Source organism: Cystoisospora suis (genome assembly GCF_002600585.1).
Source record: "Cystoisospora suis strain Wien I chromosome Unknown contig_4543, whole genome shotgun sequence".
In the NCBI taxonomy this organism is placed as follows: Eukaryota; Apicomplexa; class Conoidasida; order Eucoccidiorida; family Sarcocystidae; genus Cystoisospora; species Cystoisospora suis.
Window position 1 is genome coordinate 1 of NW_027157335.1, and position 10,862 is coordinate 10,862.

The following is a 10,862-nucleotide window of genomic DNA, read 5'->3' on the forward strand; positions in this document are numbered from 1 at the left end:
AGATAGATAGATAGATAGATATAGATAGATAGATATAGATAGATAGATAGATAGATAGATTAAAGATAGATAGATAGATAGATAGATAGATTAAAGATAGATAGATAGATTAAAGAATAAAAAGAAGAGAAAGATTCGGAAAAAAGAACAGACTGCGACAAAAGCAAAACTGCTCTTGCTTACTTATCCTTCCCTAGGCCATATCTGTACTATCTGAACGTGAAGGGCAGCTTGCATGATTCTGGTGTACATACACCTCATTCAGTCTACATCACTGCTCACTTCAGATATAGACAGGCCCGTCAAAATATCAAGAATTCACATCTATTCCCTGTCTCTTTCTCTTTCTTGAGCTGATCTCGGCATGAATGAAAAGAGATCTACTAGTAGAAGAGAGAGAGATGGGAAGAACCTACCTGTCGAGAAGCAGCGGAATCGGCTCCATAGGTATAGACATAAGCAAAGAGCAAGGGAATAAGAAATTGAAAGACGGCGAGAAAAAGCACATCATAAAACTGCTCTTCGTCAATCTCGCCTTCTGCACTGAAGTCACCAAATCGACAGTAGGAATTTCTCCTCTTTTCATTCGATAAGATTTCATTCGCCTACAAGACAAGAAAAAAGAGAAACAAAGAAAGAACACACAAGACCTCTCTCTCTCATGCTGTACGTACAGCGATCTGGGATGAGTTAACCCAGCATCGACACCTACACAATCGATACATAAAGGCAGATCGATCCTCCTCTTCGGCTCGTTGACCCGAGCATCCTTAACACTCCTTTTTCATTCCTGAAACTATCTGAGTCCTCTCTGTCTTCTCTCTTAATTGTTGTCCTTTCTCCTCTCTTTCTTTCGCATGCTGCGTGAAGGGCTGCGTCTCTCTATGACTTCTCTCTCTCGAACGTCCAAGGACAGACGACAGAGAAGAGAGAAAGGCAGGAGAGAGAAAGAGAACAAAGAATAAGGGGTGTGAGAAAATTCCTCTGCTGTCTCCTTCTGTCTCTCCGCAATGAAGAGAATCATGTTGCTCTTCGATGTCTACAAGTTCATCTTTGCCATCGTTCGTGATTGCATGCATGCATGCTTGCACGCCGGAGAGGAGTTCTATCCAAAAGTCCATAGCTACACGCCACATAAAACTATACAAGAAGAAGCAGAAGAAAGAATGAAAAGAAGATTTGATAGAGGCTTGATGACGATGAGCTCTGAGAAAGGAGAGGTTCTTAAGGACATGTCTCCAGTCAGAGACTTCTCTTCTTTTCTAAGAAAGAAGTTGAATGAGATCGCGAGAAGCCCCAGGGGAAAGCACCGCCAAGTGGGCGATAGGGAGATACTGTACGAGAGACTCCTCTCTCTCGTTAACAATGAAGAAAAGAAGGAGAAGAAAGAAGAAAGAAGATGAAAGAAGAAAGGTAGAAGATGAAAATCCTACCTCTCGAATCTTTGCGAAAGTCTCCTTGGCATCAGGATGAGGATTCCTATCCTGAGAGACAGGAAGAAGAAAACAAGGGAAAGGCGGCGACAAAATCTCTCTTCGCAGTCGCAGATATCTAGTGTATATCATATAGGTAGACTTCTGTAGAGCATTCTATACATCCGTAGAAAAAATACTCGGTTTTGCATCCATAGGTTTGTGTATGTACAGAGATGAATAGGAAGGAGATACGGTGCATATGTGTGTGGCAGTAGCAGGGCGAAGATGAAAAAGGTGGGTCTATATCTGCTAAGAGATAGGTGTATCGAAGAAATGGCGAGAAGAGAGGAGGGAAGAACTGTTAACGCGCCTACAGTTGATGAATAGAACAAAGTTAGCTCCTAAGAAACTCATATAGAAAGAGAAATCTATAGCCATATGTACTTACTCATATAGATGTCTACTACAAGTATCTAGGCGTAGGTCACACAGTCGTAAGGGTACATACACATACCTATACCCAAGTATCCGGGTCTCCACACATACTCATACAGGTTAATATTAAGGTCAGATAGTAGTCATCTACTCCGTAGAAAGGCTTTTACGACCTTGTACAAATATCTATCTCTAATCATAGACCGACACAGACTTTCTCTTCACCTATCTCTCCATAGAGATCTCTAATTCAGACAACACAAATAGAGGAGCATAGATAGACATATACCACAAGGAAGGATATACAGCAGGTAGAGAGTGACTAACGAGAGATGAACATTCCTCTCTTACATTAAGATAGATAGATGAATAAGGAGATCAAAGATATATAGATAGATAGATAGCAATGAAGACGCTTGAACTGCCCTTGACTGATCCGATTGATTTTTGACGTCTATGAGTGAAGAGAAGAGAATGTTTGGTTTCCCTTGTGGGGATGAAAGACTTACAGGATGATAGGCGAGGGAAAGTTTTCGATAAGCAGCGGCGACAACCTTAGGAGGAGACGTTGGATCTACACCTAGAGTTTCGTAGTGATTCTGATGCTCTCGTCCAGACTACAAACACGGGAGCGACCGAAGCCAGCGTGTACACATACACGTCGAAAGACCTCTCCCTGTCTTAGTCGATACATCTATAGCTGTGAATATATGTATATATCTTTATGTACCCACGCTTATAGAACATACACAGGTCTCCACCTAAGACATTCTTCTGTCTACGTGAAAGTCTCAACTAGATACACAGGTCTGTAGACATCGATGGGTATAAGCATACAGTGTGGCTATGAAGATGGTACATATGGATCTACGACTTCGATGCCCTACACACCTATATATCTATATCTATAATTAGATATACATATACACATATATACGACATACGCGTGAACACTATTAAACAGTCAGTCACATGGACCCGTTCGTCACACGTGCTTGGCTATGATACGTCTTCTACTTCCAGAAGTCGATAGTGAAGAGCTAGCAGGAAGAAAAAGGAAGTGTGAAGACAGAAGAAAGTGTCTTAGAAAAACATATCTCATTCACATCAACGAGTGAAAGAATAAGAAAAGGATCCAGCGAAACTCCCTATCATTCTGTTCGACGGGGAGAACAACTCTCGACTGCAAGTGTCACACGAGAGAAAAGCATCTTCTTTTCTCTTCACCTGCAAGACGCCAATGCAGAAGAGAACGCCGACAGCTAAAATGATACCTGGAGACAAAGATACAAGGGAGAGAGAGGAAAAGGAATACACTGGCAAAAACCACATGCCGAACAAAGAAGTCAATATAAATGCTGTCAGATGTACGTACAGCACAATGGATGCACGGTGTACGTACACCTCCCTGAGGTGTCACTAATGAGAAAAACCTTATCACTAATATTACTATGGTCGGATTCAACGAGTCTAAATCTCGCTAAGAATTGTGGTCCATTCTCCATATTTCGTATACATATATACTTTTTATACACGTATATCTATATATATATATATACGCGTATACATACGCATCCCTATAGGTCGTGCAGACACGACTGATGAAAGCTATCTGAGCCCCTATGTATATAGGCAGAAAGAAGTTACCGTATCCCCTGAACAGAGCAGGCATTAAGAAGACATTCCCTCTGAATATATAGATACACTTCGTCTTTATTCATTTCTCAATGTGTTGGTTAATGTACTGGCACGCACGAAATCGACGCAGATGAAGGAAGATACACACTATGCAAATGTACACAGATTTGGAAAGACACAGCTCCAGAGATATAATACATACAAAAAGAAAGAGATAGAATGCATGCATGAATACATACAAATATATATATATATATTCATGCACGCAATCATATCGTACACTGAAGAGAGAGCAGGCGTGGATGGCACGAGGAAACGTCACCTGAATGAATGTAAACAAGAATGTATAGGAGAAGAGCGATGTAGTCCAGTGAAGAGAAGAAATGCTATCAAGGCGTATAGATAGTTGCCCGTGCATGCGTCATAGAAAGAAAATCAAAGGAACAGAGCGATGAGAAGACGCAAACATGCGCACGCGCGCACTGGCTATGTAGCAGTTTTCTTGTAGATGAGAGATCACTGAGAAATCTCCAGGTACGGGTGTACGAATTACCAAAGAAGATGCGGTTCTAAATGAATGTGCGGGTGAAGCTTATAGGTCGAGAAAAACTTCAAAGCTACAAGCATTCTCGATGCATGCTTCGAAGAATGATACACTTACATATAAATAGCTGTACTAAGTATGCATGCCACACACAGACTCAGGCAGTTTAGTGCTACAGAGATCTGTTATGCATGAGCCCGCCCACACACCGAGATTTACCGAGGACACACCTACACACCCCAACCACGTACTACAAGCACCTTTCTTCAAATGAAGAGCGACAGAAAGAAAGAACAGTGTGTGTTTGTATGTGTGCATGTATCTGCGAGTGGTGACACACATATGCAAAGGTAGACAACGCAGGAGAAGCAGAAGTCCTCACACCTTACCAATGCGATTTGATTTCTTATTCCAGGATCTGTCTGCACGCAAAAAACGCAAGAAGCAGACTCCTCTCACACCTGTCAGCTGATCGGCTTTCTGAGTATATATGGGAATGATGATCTGAGTTTGTTCACTTCCCACTGCTAATCCAACGGTCATTTTCTCTGTCTGCTCAGCTGGGATTCTGGTCGGGACTGATAGTGAACCTCAGAACGGCGTCATTTGGAGGGAACACACAAGTTTACTATGATACGGGACAAAACAACAGTAACATCATATCGCTGGCTTCGACCGAGCGTGGGATGAAGCGAATACACGAGACTACAGCCGCACAGAGATAGCAAATACATCCAAATCTCAGGTGTGCATAGACCTCAATCTCAGGGTGTATACACACCCCATTCTCACGTGTACATACACCCCAATCTCAGGTGTACGTACACCCCAATCTCAGGTGTACGTACACCCCAAACTCAAGTGTACGTACACCCCAATCTCAAGTGTACATACACTGCAATCTTAAGTGTACATAAGCCCCAACTTCGTGTGTACATGCATAACAATAATAGGTGTACAAATAAAGCCCAGTCTCAGGTGCACACATCCCGGCCTTTGAAAGCAGGAAGTATCGACACTGATGTTTGGAGCTCCGAAGACACCATATATATGAGTATGCGTGTTCAGTGAGTTTACGTAATAGTCTACACGCCCGCCTTTCTTCGGAAGCAGAAGCCATCTTGAGCAGATAGTTCGCGGATTTTTAGAAGAGCTATGCTTCTCCGCCGTCTAACAATTCTCACAGCTCCCCCATGTTTCAAACAAAAGAACGCTAACCTCTCAATGACGACCATACCCAACTGTAGTGCAGATCATCTAAGACGTGTACGACGAAACTGAAGTACCAAGGTTTGATGTGGGCGTGAGGTGTTCCTTGCCTGACTAGAGAAAGAGAGAGAAAAGGCTTTTTTCCCCTGGAGAGGAAGTACACGCTTGTTACCCCTACTGGTAAGTTACTCACTCCAGTGCGTATGAACGACTTGGACGACTTGCATAGTAGTCGACAAGAGGAAGCTCTACAGTCACACAAATATGGAGAGAAACATGTTTCTATTCTCCCCTTCATCGTGTAAGAAGGGAATGTAATGGACAACGACAAGGTGTAGTATAGCGGACGTGGAAAGAACTCCTCTCTGATGTCTGGTCCATACTTCGCATAGAAAAGAGAAGGGCAGAATGATGTAAAGAAGTATCTTTCAAGGAGGACATCTTCCCTACGTACGTGCATGCTCTGTTGGTGAAAGAGAGAAAAAGGCTTACCGGGCCCGGTGATCCACCTTGTCAACGGGACGACAAAGAAAAGATGGAAAATGAGGTCCTCCATCTCCTGTGAGGAGAAAAGGGAAGAATGAAGGCTCTCGAAAGGAAAGAAGAAACAGGATCTTCTTTTGTATTAGAGGGCGGACAATGTGACAAGAGGGTTGAGATAATGTTTCTTCTCTCTCAATCCTGAATCGACGTAGCCGCTTTTAGAAAAGAGAACCTGATTAAGAAAACGACGAAGATGTCGGGCTCTGACAAGAAGGCCGAAGTAACAGAGAGACAAAAACCAAGGAGACGTTACAAACAGAAAGAAGAGACTGAAGGAGAACGGAAGAGATCGTCCCCGCCTTCTTTCTTTCTTTCCATCCGGGTCTTCCCCGTTTTCTTTTGCATGCAGTGAAACAACGATGAGTCGAACGAAAAAGAAAAACGATAGCTTTGTTAGGAAAAGTCCAGGGAAGGAATTCTCTTTTTCTCTCGCCTAGGTATTTCGATGCTTGGACTTTGTTTTGCCTTAGATTCTCCCCACCTTCCCTATCCCCCGTGGCCGCAAGAAAGAACAAGACGATGAAACGCCGAGTCACGCAGAAAGAGGAAAAAGCGAGGTATCCATTCTCAAGCTAAGTAGAAAAGGGAATATCGTCCCTATGGACAGTCGCAAGTGAAGAGATAAAAAACAAGAGAGAGTGAATACACGACAAAGAAAGACGAAAGACCCATGCGGGGAACGACAGAAGGAGACGGGGTGAATGGCAAGAAAGGAGGGATAGAACTTCAGAAGGCTTGCATGTAATAAAGAGAAGGTGAAGAGAGCTACTTCATTGTCTCCCTTCTAAGAAAGAAAGATACGATTCTAGGAGTCTACAAAATCTCTTTCACTCGGCCAGCCCGAGGTATTAGACTTATCGAGAAGCAACCCTCGGTCGAAACAAAGCCAAGAAGAGAAGAGACTAACCCAGTGAGAAAGATAGAGCCGTGATGTACCCCTCAGGGAAGAAGGAAAGGAGATCCTGATTCTGCAGCAGTTGAAATACTCGAGAAAAAGGAAAAAACGCCTACTGCCTTCATGAAAATGACGAAGAAAATACTTCCGTATCGATTCCCTTCTCCTCGCGGTATCCTGTATATATCTCTTCATCTCGTCCTCGTCTTCTCTCCCTTCACTCTCCGTCCACGCGCTGCTCTTCGGTTGCTTGCGTGCATGCGGTGGCCCTCATTCAGCTCAACGACGACGCGGGGGCTACGGAAAGAGAAAAAACGAAGGAAAAGCTCGCATCTAACTTGTGAATCTGGAGAGCTAAGAAGGCAGCGGTCATGTCTACCTATGTTAAGCGTCTACCGGGTCTCTACAAGAAGAGAAATAGTTGTAGAAGGAAAGAAGAGAACGCATAAAGAAAAAAGAAAGAAAGAAAGAAGCAAAGTTCTCTTGTCCAGGAAGGAGTGTGCAGCCGGGCTTTGTCACTACACCCAGTCGTCTCAAAAGTCTCTTCTGCTTTAACCATCCTTTCAGTTAGACGGTCGTCCGTTCTTTCCTTTTCGTTTCTTAGTTTCTTTCTGTCTCTCTTCCTCTCTTCTTTTTACACATCGAGTGTTTGCATCTCCCTTTCTTCCTTTTCTTTCATCTTCCCTCCCTGTTTTCCTCAAGGTGCGGGTGTATCTTCATCCCTGGCGTACTTCTTTCCATTCTTCTTCCTCTCATCGTACGTCGCTATGGTTAAGAGAAAGAAAGAGAGAAAAAGAATGCGTTACTACCATCCTTCTTTTTTTTTCTCTTCTTTTCTGTTCTCGCCCCCATGCTATAGTTCATCCAGCCACGCCTCCTTCTTCTCCAATTCTCTACAAGAGAGGAAGCACATCACTACAGAGCTACGTTTTCCTTCTCCATCTTCCTCCGGGTCTCTCGTAGCCTCCCCTGTGTATGTCTTTTCATCAGAATCCATGAAGCATCATATCTCAGCTCTTCCAAAAGCGGCCTGAAAGCTCACAGACACACAGACAGAAAGAAAGCCAAGGAAGTGGGGCTTCTCTTGTTTCTCCTTCGTCCGACGGTGTCCCTCTTGCTTTCTCATCTAAATCGACATAGGCCTTTGCAAAGTCTTCTCGGCAGGGGTGGAAAGGAAGATAATAAGATAGCGACACAGATTCTCTTCTCTTCTTCCCGCTGAACTGAATGCACCATCATTAGTATTATCATCTTGGGTCTCTCTCCTTTCCCTTTGTCATTTGAGAGGGAGTTGGTCAATCCGTGATGAATCTTTTCACTCTTTCTGTGGGACTTCTTTTTCTAAGTGTGATGTCGTAAGTCATTCTTCTCCCTCTCCAACATGAAAACTCCCGAATCTCTTGTTCACAATCCTCATCATCTTACTACCGAGAAGAATAAGAAGAGAAGTTCTCCGTCTTCCCTCTCTTCTTCTTCTCGCCCTTGTCCGTCCTCTTCATCATCTGTCCATCCTTCTTCCTTCTCTTCTTGTCACACTGAAGTTCCTCACTCCATACCTCAGGTTGCAGAAAGAGAATTGAACCCATCTATCCACCTTCCTTCTTCTCCTTCTGTCTTAGCAAGAGAAGGCAGAGATGTCGAAAGGGAGGAAGAAGAAGAAAGGGATTTAGATCAGCATGATGTCCATGAGGAAGACGGGTCGCCTTCCTCATCGATCTCCTGGCAAAGAAGAGCTTTCTCTCCTATTGAGCGAGGTTCCATCCGAGGGTCTATCTTTACTCTTGCTTCCTCTTGTCTCGGAGCAGGTAACCGCAGGTGGATGGAGAGAAGTCGTATGGCCCTATTGTCATGATTCTTCTATGTCGATGGTATAAGAAGGATGGGAAAGAGCTTTCTTATCCATCGTTTGCAGAGAGAAGACAAGAAATGTTTCGTCTTCTTTTTTCATTTCCTTCTGTCCACTCGTGCATATAAACACTTTGCTCTTGTCTCAAACAGACCGGAATACACTATTCGTACATCTATATATACAGATATAGATGTATGTGTTTGTGCATATGTATACGTGGAGACGTGCGGTGCATTGTATGTATTCAGTTTATGTGTCTATCTGTATGTAGAGATAGGCACGTAGGTGCGCCTCTGTGTGGATGGTGTGGCGATTAGCTAGCGTTGCGTTAGTCGTAGGCTGTGTTCTGATGTGAGGAAGGAAGATGTATCGTTTGAAGACAATTCAAGATGACCGGTAAAAGATGAAGAGGAGAACCTTTTTCTTTTTCTCGTGAGGATGATGATGTGGTAGTATCGAGGAGAGGATGGTATGAGGAGTAGGAGGAGGAGGAGTGGTTATGATGGTGTACACGGGCGATACGATAGACTGTGGTGTATGTACACCAGGGGATGTCGTAAAGACGGACGTGTAGATTAGGTGTATATGCATCTTTTTATTTCGATTCCAGTTTCTCGGCTTTTAGGCAATACACCAAGACACAGACGCTTGTTTCTGTTTATCCTACCATTCTTCTCGATTCTCTTTGTTGTCCGTAGAACGAAAGATCTTTCTCTGCTCTAGCTACTCTTACACATTTCTATACGTGAAGTTGGTGTAAGCAGAAAGCTACTTCAGTTTTCATCGACCGATACACCGAAATAGATACATCTGATATATATATATATATAAATATATGTTTTCATGCACTCGTGAGAAAGAAAGAAAGAAAGAACAAGGCTGAACCTTCTCCATTTGTCTGTCTCTTTCTTTCATTCTCAATCGATGTCGAGCGTTTGGGTGTATGCAATCATACAGCCACATATAAGTCGACAGATATAAATATATGTCCGATGTATGGACGCTTAGGCAAGACACCCCCCGTCTTCTCTCTGCTTTCCGTTTGAGCTCTACGCCTTCTCTCTCTTGCAATCTCCCGTCTTTTGGTCTTGTTTCTTTTTCTCTTCAGGTGTCTTAGCGACTCCGTATGCTATGGAGGAATGTGGTCTAGTGATTGGTTTATCTCTTCTTTGCATGCATGCGTTTGTCTCTTTTTTCACGACATATATCTTACTCGCCTCATCAAAGCTCTTTCGAACTTCTACGTACTCTGGTCTCGCACATAAGGCGATCCCTGCTCTAGGGAGAAATGTCGTTGATCTAGTAATTGTACTGAATGGAATAGGCGTCTCTTTATCTTTTCTCGTCTTTCTCGGCGACTTTCTCCCTTCAAGTCTCGAAAGTCTTGGAATCTTAGATAACGCTCTTCACCATCGAAGCCTTCTTCTCTGTCTTAGCATGGTAAGGCACTTCAAAGAAAAAGAGGAGGGATGAGTTCAAGCAAGAATAGATTGTTTGGCTCTCCTTGCGAGACGTTATCAGTAGTCCTTCTCTTCTCCCTCACTCTCTTCTCTGTAGGTGCAAAACATACTCAGTGCAGACACACTTACATCAAAAGGTACACTCATACATAGACATATTCATACATACAGACATACACAACATATACATGCATACATGTACATCCATATTCGTACATACATATTTATACATACATATACATACACCATCTGCTTCACTGGCAGAAGGCACTTAGATTTCGTCCTTGAAGATGAATTTCTGTAGTTGGATAACTCTTCTACAGTGTCTGTACATACACCCTGGAGAAAGTGTAAGCTTCTTACAGGAAGGGTTGTGCTTCTCTGATGATTTGTTTTTCTTTCCTCCTTCAGATGATCATCTTCCCGCTGTCTATACAGCGGAGATTATCGGCTCTTCGGCACTTTACCTTCGTCCCAGTTTGTTCGTTACTTTTCTCTCTTTCTTGTGTGATATATCGATCGTGCGGTCTCATACAAAGACAGACTCATCCTATTGTTTTCTTAAACATCAACTGGAATTTCTTCAAGTCTTTTAACGTCTTCTTATTTGCCTTCATGCAGGTAAGCAAGGGGGGGGAGCTAGTTCTCTCTCTTCTGTCTTCCGTTCTGTCGCTTCTTCGGTGGACAGAAGAAGAAGAAGAAGAGAGAAAAGGAGGAAAAAAGAGACGGAGAAAAAGGAGGAGAGAGAGCAGCTCAAGAGAGAGATTTAGAAGAGAGCGCTGAAATAAACTCGCTTCTCTTTGGAGAGAGAAGGAGTCTCTACAAGTCTCTTGTGAAAGATATGCAAACAACCTTGAAGTCCCTTGTAACGGTC

The 10,862-nt window shown here is 43.2% G+C and overlaps 2 protein-coding genes across 2 annotated transcripts in view; one reads left to right on the forward strand and one right to left on the reverse strand.

The window, feature by feature from the left end:
* Positions 1 to 416: 416 nt before the first annotated feature.
* Positions 417 to 6,852, reverse strand: CSUI_008212 (uncharacterized protein; the record flags this gene model as incomplete). The annotated part of the gene is made up of 7 exons (XM_068068347.1): positions 6,692 to 6,852; positions 5,734 to 5,987; positions 4,422 to 4,454; positions 3,078 to 3,124; positions 2,360 to 2,467; positions 1,434 to 1,484; positions 417 to 605 (listed from the first exon to the last, which is right to left on the reverse strand). Coding segments are annotated over exons 2-7 (492 nt in total), but the record flags the coding sequence as incomplete, so codon positions are not given.
* A 171-nt stretch (positions 6,853 to 7,023) lies between these two features.
* The window catches only part of CSUI_008213 (transmembrane amino acid transporter protein), a 9,695-nt gene continuing 5,856 nt past the window's right edge, over positions 7,024 to 10,862 (forward strand). Inside the window, exons 1-3 of the mRNA XM_068068348.1 lie at positions 7,024 to 8,484; positions 9,637 to 9,968; positions 10,400 to 10,609. Of these exons, the coding sequence (XP_067919672.1) occupies positions 8,061 to 8,484; positions 9,637 to 9,968; positions 10,400 to 10,609 (966 nt within the window). The 5' untranslated portion in view covers positions 7,024 to 8,060. The remainder of the gene's footprint in view (positions 8,485 to 9,636; positions 9,969 to 10,399; positions 10,610 to 10,862) is intronic.